General features: G+C 45.4%; 5 protein-coding genes across 7 annotated transcripts; 4 read left to right on the forward strand and 1 right to left on the reverse strand.

Moving 5' to 3' along the window:
* The first annotated feature begins 109 nt into the window (after nucleotides 1–109).
* On the forward strand, nucleotides 110–2,484 carry LOC108087723 (ribonucleoside-diphosphate reductase subunit M2). Its single transcript, XM_017185244.2, has 3 exons — nucleotides 110–329; nucleotides 474–722; nucleotides 1,320–2,484. Exons 1-3 carry the CDS (start codon nucleotides 279–281, stop codon nucleotides 2,199–2,201), a joined length of 1,182 nt encoding a protein of 393 aa, XP_017040733.1. The 5' UTR covers nucleotides 110–278; the 3' UTR covers nucleotides 2,202–2,484.
* Nucleotides 2,485–2,661: 177 nt separating this feature from the next.
* On the forward strand, nucleotides 2,662–5,159 carry LOC108087733 (beta-1,3-galactosyltransferase 1). The gene is made up of 2 exons (XM_017185254.1): nucleotides 2,662–3,181; nucleotides 3,249–5,159. Exons 1-2 carry the CDS (start codon nucleotides 2,893–2,895, stop codon nucleotides 4,358–4,360), a joined length of 1,401 nt encoding a protein of 466 aa, XP_017040743.1. The 5' UTR covers nucleotides 2,662–2,892; the 3' UTR covers nucleotides 4,361–5,159.
* Nucleotides 5,160–5,189: 30 nt separating this feature from the next.
* On the forward strand, nucleotides 5,190–6,658 carry LOC108087734 (beta-1,3-galactosyltransferase 1). The gene is made up of 2 exons (XM_017185255.2): nucleotides 5,190–5,418; nucleotides 5,482–6,658. The coding sequence occupies exons 1-2, from the start codon at nucleotides 5,190–5,192 to the stop codon at nucleotides 6,582–6,584; spliced, it is 1,332 nt and encodes a 443-aa protein (XP_017040744.1). The 3' UTR covers nucleotides 6,585–6,658.
* A 1,612-nt stretch (nucleotides 6,659–8,270) lies between these two features.
* LOC108087625 (glycerol-3-phosphate dehydrogenase, mitochondrial) lies at nucleotides 8,271–13,642 on the forward strand. Of its 3 annotated transcripts, none has more exons than XM_017185082.2 (8): nucleotides 8,271–8,358; nucleotides 10,345–10,496; nucleotides 10,564–10,720; nucleotides 10,785–10,894; nucleotides 10,961–11,073; nucleotides 11,413–12,272; nucleotides 12,480–13,183; nucleotides 13,379–13,642. In XM_017185082.2, the coding sequence occupies exons 2-8, from the start codon at nucleotides 10,395–10,397 to the stop codon at nucleotides 13,511–13,513; spliced, it is 2,181 nt and encodes a 726-aa protein (XP_017040571.1). In that variant the 5' UTR covers nucleotides 8,271–8,358; nucleotides 10,345–10,394; the 3' UTR covers nucleotides 13,514–13,642. The 3 variants fall into 3 exon arrangements, with proteins under 3 accessions (XP_017040571.1, XP_017040569.1, XP_017040570.1); XM_017185080.2 differs by lacking the exon at nucleotides 8,271–8,358 and adding an exon at nucleotides 9,093–9,257; XM_017185081.2 differs by lacking the exon at nucleotides 8,271–8,358 and adding an exon at nucleotides 9,279–9,495.
* A 29-nt stretch (nucleotides 13,643–13,671) lies between these two features.
* Nucleotides 13,672–16,676, reverse strand: LOC108087626. The gene is made up of 5 exons (XM_017185083.2): nucleotides 16,266–16,676; nucleotides 15,246–15,359; nucleotides 14,565–15,181; nucleotides 14,295–14,505; nucleotides 13,672–14,233 (listed from the first exon to the last, which is right to left on the reverse strand). Exons 1-5 carry the CDS (start codon nucleotides 16,435–16,437, stop codon nucleotides 13,677–13,679), a joined length of 1,671 nt encoding a protein of 556 aa, XP_017040572.1. The 5' UTR covers nucleotides 16,438–16,676; the 3' UTR covers nucleotides 13,672–13,676.
* Nucleotides 16,677–18,043: the final 1,367 nt, after the last annotated feature.

Below are 18,043 nucleotides of genomic sequence, written 5' to 3' on the forward strand. Positions count from 1 at the left end.
TATATCCTGATTTCAAAAAAGACTACACAATACTTGCAGCCGTCGACAACCCCGAAAATTTGTAGAAAATTTTCCACCACCAAAAATGGCGGTAAATCGAAACATTGCCGCCCGGCATAAATACCTCGGAAGCAGCCTTTCTCAGATCATTTGCCACTGAAAATTCGAACCCTACGTTAAAGATACAAATTCCGGAATCTATTACAATTTCATCATAAACACCACTGAGGAAAAAAAAACAACCCCTTAGGACTAATCCAATCACAAACAAATCTCAAATGGCATCTAAGGAAAACATTGCGGACAACATGGAGAAGTTCTCACTGAAGGTAAGTGACACGCTTCTTATGACCAAAAGTTCACAGCTAAACATAGACGTAATACGTAATTCCCAGGCGGCAAAATAGTACTATGCAGCAAATAAGTAATTTATGTTTTGGTTGCACTTTTTTCGTTTTTTTTCGTGTAAACAGAGCCCAAGCAAGAAAATTCTGACGGAGAGCGCCAACAACGTTCGCAAGATGTCCATTGGCCACGAGGCAAACGGCCAGTTGGTCAAGGAATTCTCTACAGAGAACGGAGTAGGAAAATCGGCCAATTCCCTTACGGAAAAGTCGGTTACTCCTTTTGATCCTTCTTTAGAGCCCCTCTTGCGCGAGAATCCCCGACGCTTCGTCATCTTTCCCATCCAATACCATGATATCTGGCAGATGTACAAGAAGGTATGTATACATACAGTTTACCATATGTATTTCATAAGTTTTCCTATGTTGGTGGTGAAAATCCGATTTTCGGGCGGCAAAAACTGTGAAAAGGCGGGTGTTTTGAGATAAAGCGCGCCAAAAGCCGGTCACGTAGTCGACGTGTTTGATTGCATGAATCAACTCTCATGATAGCTAACTCATAAACCCCAGCAACCCCCACTCCCGAAAACCCGACCCTTCCTCTCCTCTGATTCACTGCAACATGGTTTATTTACCCAACGACGATCCACGCTGTCGTTTTGGCGGGAACGTGTAACAGAGATAACGAATACGTACAGAAAATAAAACCACTTGTAAAAATATGTGTGTACCTCGGCTTCAATTGTTTTTGTAAGCCAATTACAATTTGCTTTAACTAACTCGTGACCGGAATTTTATGAATTTAAATTCAATCTGGGGTTTCCTGTAATTACATGTAATTAAAAAAAGGTATTGGATAACTATTCCCGCTTAATTTTATTTCAATTTCACCAGCTTTTCAGTTTCTTGTTAAAAAGTACAGATATGTATATTTTATGTCAATTGCGCTATATATTTCCCCTTTACTATTCCCAGGCTGAGGCCTCTTTCTGGACCGTGGAGGAGGTGGACCTGTCCAAGGACCTGACCGACTGGCACCGCTTGAAGGACGACGAGCGCCACTTTATTTCGCACGTGTTGGCCTTCTTCGCAGCCTCCGATGGCATTGTCAATGAGAATCTGGTGGAGCGCTTCAGCCAGGAGGTGCAGATCACAGAGGCCCGCTGCTTCTACGGCTTCCAGATCGCCATGGAGAACGTGCACTCGGAGATGTACAGTGTGCTGATCGACACATACATCCGCGATCCGCACCAGCGAGAGTACCTGTTCAACGCCATCGAAACGATGCCGGCGGTGAAGCGCAAGGCTGACTGGGCCATGTCCTGGATCTCCTCCAAGTCAGCCAACTTCGGGGAGCGCATCATCGCCTTTGCCGCCGTGGAAGGCATCTTCTTCAGCGGCAGCTTCGCCTCCATTTTCTGGCTGAAGAAGCGAGGCCTGATGCCGGGACTGACCTTCTCCAACGAGCTGATCTCAAGGGACGAGGGTCTGCATTGCGATTTCGCAGTGCTGATGTTCCAGCACCTTGTGCAGCGACCCAAGCGAGAGCGCATCATTGAAATCATTCGCGATGCGGTGGCCATTGAGCAGGAGTTCCTCACCGATGCCCTGCCAGTGAACCTTATCGGCATGAATTGCGATCTGATGTCGCAGTATATCGAGTTCGTGGCCGACCGTTTGCTGGTGGAGTTGGGCGTTGGAAAGATCTACAACACCAAGAACCCCTTTAACTTCATGGAGATGATTTCGCTGGACGGCAAGACAAACTTTTTCGAGAAGAAGGTTGGCGAATACCAGCGCATGGGAGTGGCCTCAAACCGCCTGGACAACGTCTTCACCCTGGACGCCGATTTCTAGGGCTGGTCCCAGGTCATTATTGTCACAATTTAAACATCTTATGGGCTGGCTACTCATCCTTTACAATTTAATCTGACGGAGCTTACGTGTAGTCCCCGTTTTAATATAACCTAGGCTAAGCACAATCACTGACTTTTAGCACATTAATTTTCATTTTTCGGACCTCCTCCAAGCGCTAAATCGCTGGATAATTTTGACGTACTAGGAGCGTACCTTTCTCGAATTCATTGTACATAACACATTTTCAATAAAATTATACATAGACAAGTATTAAGCACAACAATTATTAGTGGTTTTAATTTTTTGGAGAAATATTCAGTTTCAGGAACAGCCATTATTTGATAGTGTTTTTCATAAATGAGATGAAAATAATTTTTAAATATTTAAAAACTGAAGGTATAGTTATCGGAGGCTGGCGATGGCAGCTCATTTATCGATAGTCACGAGGTCCCTACTATTTTCGTAATCAGCTGACAAAGAAATTCGCTTTTTATCTGTTTTGATTGGACTTCAATTAAATTGACTTAGCTCTTCTAAAAGCACTTAAATGTGAATCACAAGTACCGAATTGTTCCAGCCCTTATCTACCATCCTTATCGACTATATACTGAACCCAAAAAAAGAGCCAACATGAAAAGTGCCCCATGAAATGCGGACCAACCCCAGAACAGAAAACTAAACCGGCAGCCAAATGAGCAGCGCATGGAATCCAGCAAACGGCGAGGAGCAGTGTTCGCTCCTTTCGGCGGACAGTTCCGCCAGTTCGGGAGCAGCTGCCTCCGGATCCGACGAAGAGTCAGTGTCCGCCAGCGGAGCACCACGGAGCAAAGCCAAACTGAGGAAGATGCAGCGCAGGACTCGTATGCCGTTGCCCAGGATGCTGAGACGCCTCGGCTGCTACACGCTGAGCGCGATCTTCATATTCCTGCTTCTTTTGGTATACCTGCCACTCATGTACTTGGATGTGCACAAGCGTAGTGGTGGGACAATATATTTCTAAAAATATCCTCTCTTTGTCAAATTCTAATACTTTGTTTGCTTTCTCAGCTGGACTGCCCGACTGGACTCTGGAGACCTCCCGCAGCACAGCCGACTACCTGGATCCCGTGCACGACACAGCTCTCATTGTTCCCCGGGATTTTTGTCGCAACAAGACCTTCCTGGTAATCGCTGTTTGTACAGGGCTCGACAACTTTGTCCAGCGACAGACTATCCGCGAGACCTGGGGCAACACCACCGAGTTCAACTACCCAGCATTTGCCAAGCTCCATGGTCACTTAAAGGGCCACTATCTGCCGCCACTCCCAGAGCGTCTGAAGCGGTACGAAGATTACCTGCATGGCGAGGGCGAATCGCTTACCGCCTCAGTGCGAATTGTATTCATAGTGGGTCGCCAGCGGGAAGATGCCCTTGTAGGCAACGAGACCCTCAGTCGGATTCACACCGAAGCGGAGCAGTACAATGACATCATTCAGGAGAACTTTGTGGACAGCTACAACAATCTAACGCTGAAGTCTGTGATGGCTCTGAAACACATCAGTCGAAGCTGCTCAAACAGCTCGGCCTTCTTCCTTAAGTGCGACGACGACACATTTGTGAATGTGCCCAATCTGCTGCACTTTCTGCTCGGCGGCACTATTCCACTGTACAACGACACGCTGGACTACCATGATAGATCCAACTATTTGGCCACTGCTCAGCACAGTCGAATGAACGCCAGCAGGGAGGTGATGTATGGACACCAGTTCTGCAACGTGGCACCCGTGAGCGACGTGAGCAGCAAGTGGTACATGCCCTCGTATATGTTCCAGCCGGAGAAGTATCCCAAGTACCTATCCGGCGCCGGCTATCTGCTGTCTATTGATGTGGTGCAGCGACTGTTTGAAGCCTCGTTAAACACTACGTTGGTCTACCTGGAGGACGTGTACATCACTGGGCTGTGTGCCCAGCGGGCAAGAATTAGACCCCACCACCATCCGCTTTTCAGCTTCACCCACTCGAAGCAGCTGTGTTCCTTTAAGGGGACCATAGCTCAGCACCAGATGAAGGACGACAGCATGGTGGAGGCCTGGATTCACGTGATCGACTACTCCATTAAGTGCCCGCCACCAGGACGCTACTTTAACCAAACGCGACTGCGAAAGCGACCGATCTGTTAAACAGCGGGTGTGGCCACGATGTCTTTCACCTCTCCCTGCTCTCTGGGCAAAAGGAAAGGCCCAATTTAAACTACATCGATAGAGATTTTTGACTTTTAGTTCCTGAAGTTACTTGTAAACCTGCTTCGGATATAGAACGTAATCAGGCAAAGGTGATATATAACCACTCATACTGTTTGCATCTGAAATTTTTTTTAGCCAAGTATGCTCATGGTATTTCTACCAAATTCTCTCGTATTCCTTAAAAAAGAAAAACAAAACGTTTGCAAAACTCATTTAGTGTTAATATGTATACGTAAAAAGATATTTAAATTTGTCAAGGCTGGCACCCCAAAACTCCATATCAACGTTAAAAATAATGCACACACACAGTATCGTAAATGTATATTTGGAACACTACAGCTTCCCAAGAATTGAAGAGTTAATAATAACCATTAGACTTTATCATAAAAGTGTAAGTATTTATTTTCATACATGAGATCTGATATCACATACGTATATATATATATAACCCTTTGGTTCAAATTAGTTACTAAATCGCACACTTCATACGTTCATTTGTTGTTCTCCTATTCGTTTTCATTTTAAAGCTTCCTTGAGTTTAAATAATTGCACACAAAAACTGCAAGTTAGTCTGATTTCACGCACAAAAAGTGTAAGCTTCATAACTATATAACTTGTAATAATTTTGTAAACGTGTGATAGAAAAGACAGAAAAAATATTTATTGCATAAGATTGCCAAATATCTAGTTGTGTTTTTGTTCGAAAAAAGCTGAATAAAATTCTAAAAAGCATAAACCAAGTGTTTTTCATTTGCATTCTGATTAAATGTATGGCTGGCTTTTCATGGGTTGTCAACTAGGAGCATTTTTTATTGAAAAAATGAATATTAGGTCCTTAAGGATACCTTTCAAGCTATGGCAACAAGTTCGTATACATTTACCAAGAGTTTGGCGGGTGCTTATCAAAATATTTAAGAAGATTTTGGTTATAAGCATTGCGCTGTACTTGGTTTATAAGATACTAACCTTCAAGGAGGATCCCATAAGGCGGAATGGTAAGCTAATGTATGATAACGAAGCTTGGTCTTGAATCTTAATATTGTATATGTATTTGGCAGCTTCTCTTCCTGGTTGGGGACGCGATACGCCCAGAAGTATATCTGATTATTTGGATCCAAACCAGGATACTGCGATTATTGTTCCGCGAGGTTTTTGCCAGAGCAAGGCCTTTTTGACAATCGCAGTCTGCTCATTCGTTCACCACTTCGATCGGCGACGCGCCATTCGAATGCTTTGGGGCAACTCCACCGACTTTAACTACTCGTCCTTTGTGAAGCTCCATGGCCACCTCAAGGGGAAATACCTGGAAGTCCTGCCAGAGCGTGTGAAGCTCTATGCCGAGTATCTGAGTGGAGAGGGTGCCTCCTTGAAGGCGTCCGTACGGATTGTTTTCATTCTGGGCCGCCGAAACCTAGCTTCTCTGTGGGAGAATGAGGCGGTCGCCAGGGAGGCGGAAAAGTATAATGATATCATCCAGGAGAACTTCATGGACACCTACAACAACCTGACCATCAAGGCGATTATGGCTCTGAAGCACATCAGCCAAAGCTGCGTGAACACGACTGCCTTCTACTTGAAGTGCGACGACGACACCTTCGTGAATGTGCCCAATCTGCTGCACTTCCTGCTCGGAGGAACGGTTCCGGTGAACAACGTCACTGCTTATTACCATTATCGGGACACGTACATGGCCACATGGAGGCGGACCCGATTGACGGAGATTAAGGATGTGATGTACGGACGCCAGTTCTGCAACGTGCATCCGATCACCAACAAGTTGAACAAATGGTACATGCCATCGTACATGTTTCGTGGTAAAGTGTATCCCCCATACTTGTGCGGATCCGGCTACCTGACGTCCATCGATGTGGTGCCGCGTCTGTACAAAGCCTCGCTGGGCACGAAGATGGTGCTCCTGGAGGACTTGTTCGTCACCGGATTATGTGCGGAAAAGGCCGGAATTAAGCGGAATAACCATCCGCTCTTCAGGTCCAGCTATCCGTATCCGCCGGAGGAAGAGTGCACCTTCAAAGGATGCTTCACCGTTCACCGCGCCAAGGACTACTTGATGTGGGAGGGCTGGTACCAGGTCATTAACTACAGCAGCAAGTGTGAGCCACCATCAAAGGCCATTACTCTGCCCAAAACACACAGGTGTTAAAAATGAATATATTGCTTTACCTTTCTAAAATAGCAGCCATAAAAAAGTATTAAATGCAAGTGCATAATTTGGCAGTTGAGAGTGTTTAATCTGATTTGTGTACTTGAGTCCGAAGTTTCGAACAGCAATACCTCATAACTTAATCGAATCGCATTATAGCCCAGCCAATCTAATCTATTAAAAGTGTGTTTTGATCAATTTGTCGGTTTGTCTGCGGCAATAGTGACGAGGCAGATGAACTTCAAAGCAGACAGGTAAACAATTAATATGATTAGAGTCTATTAGCGATTAGTACCCATCGAGCTGAATGAATGAGATAGTCACTACGCACTTTGATAATTTATCAATGATAACATTGTGGATAGGTAATCATGATGCTATTAAATTCTATATTCAATAACTCCTTCGTATATTATAAACAGCACTTGCAATAGAGCATATTGAAGTCGTCTATTTGCGGTTTAATGCTGATTATGCTGGATATTTTGGGGGTCAGGCAGTGGCACCTTCATTGGAGGGCAAGTCCCCGGTGCCGGTAACGAACCCTATCTGGTTGATTTGCTGTTCTGGTCGCGGCAAAGTCAAATTACCCCGCCCTCCGTCGCGTCCACTGATAAAGTTCACGTGCTAGCAAACAACGCGTCGTTGCCGACATCGGCAGATAGAGATACGACTGGCGACGTCGACGAGCTTTTAAACACATATATTATAAAGCATGCACTGAGAAAAAATGTGTAAAATCTATTAAAAAATAATATTCGATTTAAATTAAACAAAAAATCTTTACTATAGTAAAGAAATCAATAATAAGTCAGAAAAGTAATCATAATACTTCGGAACGTCTTATTTTGGTTCTATTCACTTTTGCAAAAGATACAATCCTGTTAAAGATATTTAATATCTATTTCCATTGGTTAGCATTGAAATATTTTTTTTCCTGTGTTGGAATGCGTCTCCGACGTCGTCTTGTTGCCATTTGTACAAATATTGGTACTCCAGCGTGGGCGGAGCGCTCTCCACGCAGTGGGAGCGTGCAAGGTGTTCCGCCGGACAATCCGTTGGATACTTTGTATCAGTTACAGGCGGCGTGATAACTGCGCTTTCGGCACAATTAGCCCAGACGTTTAATTTTGGTAAGGGAATGCCAAGGTCGTTTGTAGGTCTGTACTGTGTTTCTGTTCTGTTTTGTGTGTTGTGTTGGTTGGTTCGAACCGGCGGATTGGCGGGTCTCGTCGCGTATAAATAGCCATGGAAAGTTCTTGCCGGATTGCGCAAGTGAACTGACCTACCTAACCCAAGCCAGCCATCTCGTGTACGGTGACGTAGATCCGAACCGCGAATCGCACAGACGTCCGTACTTGAGTCTCCTGCTCCGGCTGCTCCGTCTGCTCTCTGTCTGGGCTAATGGCCCCTCATCTCCGAAACGGATATCCATTTAACCATTTGCTTCGATGGGGGCTCTCGTATCCATGATTCATTCATAACGCGGTGCCCTCGAAATGCGTAAAGCACTTGTGAAATGCTGCCTCTTATCGGCGCAGAGTGATTCGGTTCCTGATTCGATTCCGATTGCGAGGCGCCGTGGAAATTCACGGAAGAGCAGAACGGTTGCCCCGCGATCCAATCGCTATCACCCGCCACATAATTGAATAATCTGCCGTGCGAAGAGCGCGAAACAATAAAAATATCTGATACGCTGCCTGTGCGCCGCCAGTTACAGAATAAATCCGCTCCGAGCACAACGTGGGCGCATCTGGCAGGTGCCAAAATCGAGGTAGAACCGAGAAAAAGTGCGAGTGGTTCGTACATATAGTATACTATATAGAGATCTCTTTAGATCGGGAGGTTTGCTATTCTCTCGGCTAAATCGTTTGAGACAAAGAATTTATAGAGAACTGATGTTTCTTTATCGCCGTTCAAGTATCTGTGTTACATTTCCCTAATTAAACAATACATGCGCGAATTAAAATGTGATTTGAAATTATTTTTATTTTTTCGATGGAAAATTTCTGGCCTTGTCGGTATTCTTGCATAATTTAATGTGAATGCCCAATACTTTAAAACAAATGAACGGATTATAAGTGATATAAGTGGTTGCTACAAATTTATTTATATAAAGTGATATAAAACAGCGAATACTGAAACTAGAAATACATTGAGAGATATTAAGTAAATAAAGACATCAATTGTTTTATAACAATTTGAAAGATAAAGATATTAAACCCTTGAAAAAAGGGGAATAACCCATCAAAGGATATTGCCGTGACACTTGGAAACTGAATAAAAGCGATTTCGCTGGCATCTCTTACAAAAACACGACTAAATGCCGCAGCACGAGTATCTGGCGAATACCTGGCATCTTGAAATCTGCCAAATTGGCTAATTAACCGGGCCGAAAGAGGGTTGCCGGCGCAAGGGGGCGTGGCCCAACAGCTGATTGCACCGAGCACGAGCCACGAACTGCACTGCAAAAGTTTTGTCGAGCGGCGGAAAAAAGCTGCAGGCAGTGCAGTTTTCGCAGAGCGACGGCGACTGGCGAATCAAACGGACGGAGCAAGCGGAGGATACGGATACTCGCTTCCAGTTCTCAAGCTCAGCAGTTCCAGGCAGCCACACGAATCCGGAATTGGAACCGGAGTCCCCGGATAGAACGAACGGCCAGAAGAGCGCTAGGTGAGCTCAATAACCGATTTGCCTTGGCCGAGTGCGGATGCGAAAAGCGCGAAGTCGACGGGAAAGTGACTCAAACTCTGATGTAATCATTTTCACATGCTATTACGCCCGCTAAAAACGTTCCGTTCGCATTCGCATTCGCATACTCATTCTCGGTCGTCGGAAATCGGGCGATTTCGGTTTTTTTTTCTGTTTCACCCTCTCGGATTCAGTCTGTTGCTGGCCTGGAAGCCAAAAGGTAAACATAGTCACCACTCGAATCGGTTTGAATTGGTTCGAATCGGATGGGGTGTTGATGGGTTCGAGAGCCCCCAAAAGTACGTCCTCGCTTGAACTCTGTTTTGGACCCAGTGTTCCGGGTCCCCACATTCGCATGGAATCCGTTTCTTTATCTGGTCATCTGAGTATTGATTTAACACTCATTCGGAATCCGATGGATGGCAATGGAATGGAACACTCGCCGCACTTCCAATGAGAAGAGAGCAAAATGTTGGAAGAAAGCTCTGCGACAAAGCTTCGGTCAGCTGTGAATGAGCGCGCCAGAGAGCTTTATGTGTTTTTAATGCGCGATTTTATGGTGTTTGTGATATCATCAGATTCTTATTTATCTGACAGATATACATATGTATATAAAACAAGTTTTAAGTTTGAGATTCTAAATCATTTGTGTCACGGCAGCGGGATTAGTGTTCAGCAAAAACATAGTCATAGTGAAATCAAATGACAACCTATAGAACAGAAGGAATGCAGCGGATTGTTGTTCCAAAAAAATAAAGTGATATTGGTGTCAAAACTTATAATTCAATTTCTCTAAATATATTTTTGTGAAGTTATTAAATAAGAAAGTGTGTTAAGGACAATAAAACAACACTTCCTATTCGGTTGCTATTATGAAATGTGTATCTAAAAAGTAACAATTTAAAATATAACGAATATTTTTCACTAATAAAATATAAAGACAGAAAAGGTGCAGTTCGGACAATAATTATAACCCAACAAGATAATATTCAAATTTCCATTTGTGGAACTCAACATGAACTGTTTTTGTTGCATACTTATGAGCTGTTTCCCGGCATCCCTTTTCCAGCCCAATCAAATACTCGATCGTTTCATTAGCTTCGTGAGAGATCCTTCGAGATGACCTCGCGAATGTTCAAGTTCGGCGTCACAGCCGCCAGTGCCTGTGTGGGATCCGTTCTGGCCTCATACACCCTGGACCGCTGGAACTCACCTCATGTGGTACGAATTGCCTGATATCCCATATAATATAGGGAGGTATTTATAATAAACCTTCCTGTATCCTTAGGTAAACAATGCTCAGACCCTTCCGCCGAAGAGGAAGCGCACTCTGCCTCCACGAGCGGATCAAATTAAGTCCCTGATGAGCGGCGAGGAGTTCGACGTGCTGATCATCGGCGGAGGAGCCACTGGAGCTGGATGTGCTCTGGATTCGGTCACGAGAGGTAAGTTGGAAATGATCCTTTTAAAAACTAGAAATTCTTAAAAAAGAGCTCTCCCCTTAAACAGGTTTGAAGACCGCTCTGGTGGAGCTGGACGACTTTGCCAGCGGCACCTCTTCGCGTTCCACCAAGCTCATCCACGGCGGAGTGCGATATCTGCAGAAGGCCATCCTGGGCGTAAGTTTGCCATCTCCTCCAGACCATCCTCCATTGTAGAGTGCTAATTGTCATCTGTAATCCCAGCTAGACCTTGAGCAGTACCGCATGGTCAAGGAGGCGCTCGCGGAACGCGCCACCATGCTCGAATCGGCGCCCCACTTGACCCACCCTCTGCCCATCATGCTGCCAGTCTACACGTAAATTGAAGAAATCCTTTAAGAGAGGTGTCACAGAAAGCTATTTAGTGAATTAAAGATTACCTTAAACAGTACATTTTTCATTATTTATAAAATTTGTTCGAAAATGTAGTTAGTAAAGTTTTGTGATTAATTGGTATTATTAATCTTCATCATTTAGTCATCATATTTGTTTAACTATCATGATATATCTATTTTTTTTTATTTCATTGGATATCAATATTATAGGGACACTATATATTTAAATTGTAGTTCAAGTACTGTAACAGCTAGAAACTCTGTGACACTTCTCCTTACCTTCTTTAAACTCCTCTTACTAATGGTTTCCCCCTTCCGCAGATGGTGGCAGGTTCCCTACTACTGGGTGGGCATCAAGGCGTACGATCTGGTGGCCGGTGACCGCAACGTGAAGAGCTCCTACTACCTGTCCAAGAAGGACGCCCTCGAGCTCTTCCCTATGCTCAAGAAGGACAAGCTGTGCGGAGCGATCGTCTACTACGACGGTCAGCAGGACGATGCCAGGATGTGTCTGGCGGTGGCGCTGACCGCTGCCCGTCATGGAGCCACCGTGTGCAACCACGTGGAGGTGAAGGAGCTGCTCAAGAAGGACGACGGCACCGGGAAGCAGGTGCTGTGCGGCGCCAAGGTCAAGGACCATATCTCCGGCAAGGAGTTCACCGTGAAGGCCAAGTGCATCGTGAACGCCGCCGGTCCGTTCACGGACTCCATTCGCAAGATGGACAACCCGACGGTGAAGAGCATCTGCTGCCCCAGCTCCGGTGTCCACATCGTGCTGCCCGGCTACTACAGCCCCGACCAGATGGGCCTGCTGGATCCCTCGACCTCCGACGGACGCGTTATCTTCTTCCTGCCCTGGCAGCGCCAGACGATCGCCGGCACCACCGACCTGCCCTGCGAGATCACCCACAACCCCACGCCCACCGAGGACGAGATCCAGTTCATCCTCAGCGAGATCAAGAACTACCTGAACGCCGACGTGGAGGTGCGTCGCGGCGACGTCCTCTCCGCCTGGAGCGGCATCCGCCCGCTGGTCTCCGACCCCAACAAGGACGACACCCAGTCGCTGGCCCGCAACCACATCGTCCACGTCAGCCCCTCCAATCTCATCACCATCGCCGGCGGCAAGTGGACCACCTACAGGGCCATGGCCGAGCACACCATCGATGCGGCGATCAAAGGTGAGTCTGGGTATCCCTGGGGTCTTGATCTTCAAGGGGTTTCAAGTGAAACCTTTTGACACCAATGGTATCAATAAACGTTCGCTGATTATAGATCGAATTGATGATAGATCGAATTAATTTAAATTCAATTATGAAAGCTAGCTTTAAATCCTTTTTGGTAATTCAGTGACTAAAGAGCACTTAACCTTTCGATTCCCTTTACAGCCTGCAACTTGAAGCCTGAGCGTCCCGAGGCGGTGACCGCCTACCTGAAGATCGAGGGCGGTCAGGGCTGGACCCCCACGATGTACATCCGACTGGTGCAGGACTTCGGGCTCGAGTGCGAGGTGGCCCAGCACCTGGCCAAGTCGTACGGCGACCGGGCGTTCGCCGTCTCGAAGATGGCCTCGCTGACCGGCAAGCGGTGGCCCATCATCGGCAACCGCATCCACCCGGAGTTCCCCTACATCGACGCCGAGATCCGCTACGGAGTGCGCGAGTACGCCTGCACCGCGGTGGACATGATCGCACGTCGCCTGCGACTGGCCTTCCTCAATGTGCAGGCGGCCCAGGAGGCCCTGCCCGTAATCGTGGACATCATGGGCGAGGAGCTACAGTGGTCCAAGGACGAGAAGGAGCGCCAGATCAAGGCGGCCACCGAGTTCCTGGCCAACGAGATGGGCCACTCGGTGAACCGCACCTCCAAGGAGCGCATCCCGATCAAGCTGTCCAAGGAGGAGATCCAGACGTACATCAAGCGCTTCCAGCTGATCGACAAGGACAAGAAGGGCTACGTCTCCATCAACGACATCCGGCGGGCACTCAAGAGCTTCGGCGATGGCGACGTCTCCGGCGAGCAGTTGCACGAGATCCTGCGCGAGATCGACACAAACATGAACGGCCAGGTGGAGCTGGACGAGTACCTTCAGGTAAGCTAAACGATTTAGGGAAATCTTATGGAAGTTTCATATACCATTAACTATTGATTAAAAGCTTATTAATTTTTATAAAACCAATGTATTTAATAGTAAAACTTATTTAGATTCCCAAGAGAATCTCAAGATGACCTGTATAAACTTAAGATACTTTCTAAAATATGATTTCTAACCATTTTGCAATTGCAGATGATGTCGGCCATCAAGACGGGCGACGTGGCCTACTCAAGATTCGCGCGCATGGCGGAGCTGGAGGAGCAGAAGCACGAGGCGGCCAACCTGAAGCAGAAGATCAGCGTGGACCGATCCGGAGGAGGCCTGTAAGGGCACAAGCGACTTAACAACGACGACCACATCACCCGGCCATCGGAGGCAAGGACTAGACTTAAGATCGAACGGTTAAGATCAAAACTTATTTTCATTTTGCTGTTAATAAATCCCCTTCAACTCACAGATCACCGCCGCTCCAGCTTTCACTATCTTGAAACTAGTTTACCAAGCAACTGGACTGCTCCTTTTTCTCGCTCGATGGAGGCTCAGTTTTCGAGTCGGTGGTCTTTGGCTTCGCTCCATTTTCATTCGGATTGCGATTCATGGCAGGCTGCTCCTTCTTCGTTGCCTGGTTAGGCTGAACCCCTTTGGGCGCCTTTTGCTCGTTCGGTTTTGGATTTGGTTTGACTGGAGCAGGAGTCACCTTCTCCTTGGTTCCGATAAGAACATCCAAGGGCTTCTTCTGCTCACTGGTTTTTGGGTTTGGTTTAACTGGAGCAGGAGTCACCTTCTCCTTGGTTCCGTTAAGAACCTCCACGGACTTCTTCTGCTCACTGGGTTTTAAATTTGGTTTGAGTGAAGCCGAGTCCGTTTTCAAGTGCTCCTTTGAAGTGGAATTGGATTTGGTAGAAGCAGGATCCAACTTCCGTTTGGGCTTAGCTTCCGCTTGGGTAGTTACAACCTTCTTCTGACTTTCCTGAACTGGTTGGGGATTGGTCTTCTTGCCCTGACCATTGGGAGCTTTGTTTTCTGGCCCTTTCTCCTTGCCGTTGCCTATAGAGATAAGGTTTCGTTTATTAAAGTTTCGATTTGGCAATATATTTGCTTTTCTCACTGAAGGAGCAATGCACATTGTTTTTTATGTCGCCGGTGAGATTGGCATCGGCTCGAAGGCAAATGTATTGGAACTTGACCACGCAGTTCACCATGTCCTGTCGCTGGCTGTCGGTCAGATGGGCGATCATGTCCAGCTTGGGATCCCAGAAGAAGAGCAGCTTGCCCTTCTTCGAGGACAAGGATAGGTTATTACGCAACTTGTCCAGCGTCTGAAAAGATGGATAAGGATAATGTTAGGGAACGAGTCATTATTAAATAGATTGATCACCTCGGTCATTATATCTTTGACCGGTTTATTCCAGTAACTGCCGTCCTGCTTGGCCACTTCCCACAGGAAAATCGTCTTGATGAAGTAGCTCTTCAGGTTGCCCATGTTGTTCTTGGTGTTTCGGTGCTGCTTCAGCAGCCGGATGGCGTTCTTCAGGTGGTTCTTGTCATGGAGCAGCCTCCGCTCGGCATCGTAGTACGAGCCTCGGAAGGAGGGGTTCTCGTTTTTGGCTGGCTTCATCGGCTTGGGAACGGCGTCCCAGAAGGGAGTGCCACCGAAGTGTTTCCTCTGCTCCGGGGCCAAAACGCACTGTGCCGCCGAAAGTTTGATGGCCGGCACGAAGTCCACGGAGTACTCATACCGACCCTTAACGAAGATCGTGTGGGCGGGTCCGCACTTCTTGTACTGAAGGGGCGAGACCTCGCCGCCCACTTCGATCTGGTTGCCCATCTTGTTGAGCGTTTGGGTCATCACGCCCTGCAAGAAGCTCTGCAGCTTGTCCTCCAGCAGCTGATTCTTGCGGTTCACGATCTTCTTGAGGAGATCGAAGACCGCCTTGTTGTGCTCTTGATTGCAGATGGTCTCCAGCACCTTGGTCATGTCTAAGATCACGTTGCCTGCCCAAAACAGATTAAAACCCTTCAGCGATTGGTGCTCTGAGTATTTCAGCGATGTCCTTACCCCTGAAGCTGGAGTCGGCCGTCACGATGATCCTGTCGTTCTCGGGAAACACCAGGTGAATCACCAGATCGAACTCGTCGGGCATCGACACCTTTAAGTTATCGCCATAGCCGCCTGGAACAGAGAAATGTTTAACAGGTTAATGGTTGATAACTTGTTAAATGAATGACAGCTATTTACGATACGATATAGATTAGATCAGCGGAAGCAAGCGATGACCCTTTTCAAGAAACCTGGACCCAACTAATATAAATTACGTTTAATGGTTGATAAGATATAATTAAACGATTTGTTACCCAGGAGAAAGAAATTACATAAATGATTATTTAGACTTTGCAAGTATTGGTTGTTGTAAAGCAATGGACAAATCTACTACCGATAATTTATTTTAAAATAGTCAAGCAAAAATTGTTGGCTGGAGAGAAACTTCCAGACTTTTTCACTCAGTAGTTGCATGAAGTAAGGGCATATTGTACTTGTGCTCATGTATGCAACAGGAAGTTGTAAGGCACGTTTGGTACCGAAAAATATTATTTTTGATGTAGCCTCCATTACAGAAGGGACAGATTTCTGAGAACCTTAAAAAAGAAATATTTTTGCGGAAGCAAGTAACAGTTTTCCTTTCTTAATCAGATAAATATTTATGGGTTTGGGAAAAACATTACAGGGTTATAAAATTGCAAAAAAAAAAAAAATGGGCAATTAATTATTTTGATTAAAGTTTAGTGCTCCAACCAACAGGAATATTAGTTTTAGATCGTATATGGAGCGGATTTTTCGTTATCAGATAGGGTATATCACTTTCGGCGATCGTGAATCTTACTTTCCGGTTGGAAATCTCGTTTTACTTTATTTTCTTATCGCGGCAAGTAGTGACGACACAAACCAATTTGCAGTAGTTGCACTGAATGTTTGAAATGAGCTAAGACTGATTTGTTACCATTGCAGTCTGGAGTTTTCGCTTGCAGACACTGCCTCGTAAGAACACGTTGCATCTGGAGAACTGAGAATGCCACCTACCGCCCAGTGTGAATCCATTGAGCAGCTTGCCCAGAACCCCCGATGCCTTAAACTCGGTGTATATCTTGTTCCTCAGTGCATTGTAGTGGTCCGTGTACTCCTTGCGGTGTGAATCGAAGTTAACGTAGCTGCCGTTCGCCTGGTTCAGGTTATCTTCCAGATTCCTCGCCATATCGCTGATGTTACTCTACCGAATCGCTACCGTCGCCGAACGCCGCCGAATTGTATCTGAATGGTCAACAGAGACGGATTGTGTTGGGAACCTCTCAACTGCGCTTTCTACATTCTCTCTACACTCAATCGGTGTTCGGATTTCGGATTCCGCGAGAGAAGTATCTTCGCCGGCGCACACTGGGCCACAACGTTGATTTTGCCGACAAAAACTGTAATTTCTGACCCTGGAAAAACTAAAAAGTGACATTTTATGAAAGGCTTTCTTAACAGGTTGTGCTACTCGACGAATTAAAAATGAAAAATTAAACATATTTATATATGAATTAACCAAAGCAAATCAAATAAGTAATAACTAGCCCTAGTATACAAAAATTAAATTTAAAATCATTACTTAAGATTTATGAAAGTTTAAATGTTCGAAAGAAAATAACGTATCAAAAGTATCACTGCAAAAAACAAACAATTAACTCATACCATGAGCGTTGATATGCCTTTAAAATAATAAATGTTTGAAATATGTCCACATTTGAGTGAATATGCTGTGTTTATCCTTCAGCATGTTTATTTTTTTAATTCTGGGAATCACCCGCATGCTGTAAGCATCGGGTTCTTGGGATTCCCCACTTTACACAATCTTGGAATCTCCTGGCGAATTCTGAAAAAGAAATATAATATCTGAAAACACTGGGTTGTTTAAAATGCAATTTCAAGAATATTTTATTGATCGGTATTTTTAATTTAAGTGGTATTCATATTGATTTCCATTAGCGCGTCACAATTGCAGAATTGAGAGAACAATCATAATTCATTGATCCATAAATTGAATGTTATTACATTTGCGTCTTGTCTCGTTCGACATTGGTTTTTTGCTCACTTGCGTTTATTTTAATGCACGTATAAATACTAGGGAGTTGCAAAAATATTGTACAATAACAATCAAAAAGTACGATCGATAGTTGGTACGTTGGTTAATTGGTAGATAAAAAGATTAACAAAGGCGTAGGCCAATAAAGCATGGAATCTGTGGTAAATCTTAGACCTCAACTAATGTGTGGGTGGTATTGGGTATTGGGGAGGGAATTTTTCGGAGAGACAACCCATGGAATTGAAACCACTTGCAGCTAGCGGGGTTCAAAGCGGATTTCGGATGGAGGAGGAGGATGTTAGCCGGCTCTTTTCGGAAGTTAAGTTTCCTTTGGTACAGATACATCTGAATCTTCGTCGACTGGGATTCTCATCGTTTGCGTTTATGCTCAGTTGCGATTCGTTTCAGTTAAATACAATATACTTATGTAAAAAAGAGTAAAAAGACGCGCAGATCTCGCACTGGCGCCAAAACTTAATGATTAGCTTACAGCTAGGTATATATAATATATATGTATATATATATCTGCCCGTTAAGTATCTATGTACTGGCGCGAGATGCCCAATATTGTTAATATGCCGTGTTATCGGGTTGGAGTAGAAAATTGGAAGAGAAAAAGAGTGGCGCATATGCTAGGTTACACGATATAAGTATGCTCTATCTAGGTGAGTGACTATTTATAATTGATTTTTACACACTTAATTGCAATCGCTTGCTTTGTGTTCGATTCAGCGATAAG

This window comes from Drosophila ficusphila, unplaced genomic scaffold (genome assembly GCF_018152265.1).
Source record: "Drosophila ficusphila isolate 14025-0441.05 unplaced genomic scaffold, ASM1815226v1 contig_414, whole genome shotgun sequence".
Lineage (NCBI taxonomy): Eukaryota > Metazoa > Arthropoda > Insecta > Diptera > Drosophilidae > Drosophila > Drosophila ficusphila.

Bases quoted from the DNA above. Each gene is read 5' to 3' on its own strand.
- LOC108087733 (XM_017185254.1), top strand. From the start codon at position 2,893: ATGAGCAGCGCATGGAATCCAGCAAACGGCGAGGAGCAGTGTTCGCTC. The intron at 3,182-3,248 runs GTGGGACAATAT...TTGCTTTCTCAG, and splicing joins GGATGTGCACAAGCGTAGTG to CTGGACTGCCCGACTGGACT.
- LOC108087626 (XM_017185083.2), bottom strand. From the start codon at position 16,437: ATGGCGAGGAATCTGGAAGATAACCTGAACCAGGCGAACGGCAGCTAC. The intron at 15,360-16,265 runs GTAGGTGGCATT...TCTCTGTTCCAG, and splicing joins CAATGGATTCACACTGGGCG to GCGGCTATGGCGATAACTTA. The intron at 15,182-15,245 runs GTAAGGACATCG...TGTTTTGGGCAG, and splicing joins GGCCGACTCCAGCTTCAGGG to GCAACGTGATCTTAGACATG.
- LOC108087625 (XM_017185082.2), top strand. From the start codon at position 10,395: ATGACCTCGCGAATGTTCAAGTTCGGCGTCACAGCCGCCAGTGCCTGT. The intron at 10,721-10,784 runs GTAAGTTGGAAA...CCCCTTAAACAG, and splicing joins TCTGGATTCGGTCACGAGAG to GTTTGAAGACCGCTCTGGTG. The intron at 13,184-13,378 runs GTAAGCTAAACG...TTGCAATTGCAG, and splicing joins AGCTGGACGAGTACCTTCAG to ATGATGTCGGCCATCAAGAC.
- LOC108087734 (XM_017185255.2), top strand. From the start codon at position 5,190: ATGTATGGCTGGCTTTTCATGGGTTGTCAACTAGGAGCATTTTTTATT. The intron at 5,419-5,481 runs GTAAGCTAATGT...TGTATTTGGCAG, and splicing joins GGATCCCATAAGGCGGAATG to CTTCTCTTCCTGGTTGGGGA.
- LOC108087723 (XM_017185244.2), top strand. From the start codon at position 279: ATGGCATCTAAGGAAAACATTGCGGACAACATGGAGAAGTTCTCACTG. The intron at 330-473 runs GTAAGTGACACG...TCGTGTAAACAG, and splicing joins TGGAGAAGTTCTCACTGAAG to AGCCCAAGCAAGAAAATTCT. The intron at 723-1,319 runs GTATGTATACAT...TACTATTCCCAG, and splicing joins TCTGGCAGATGTACAAGAAG to GCTGAGGCCTCTTTCTGGAC.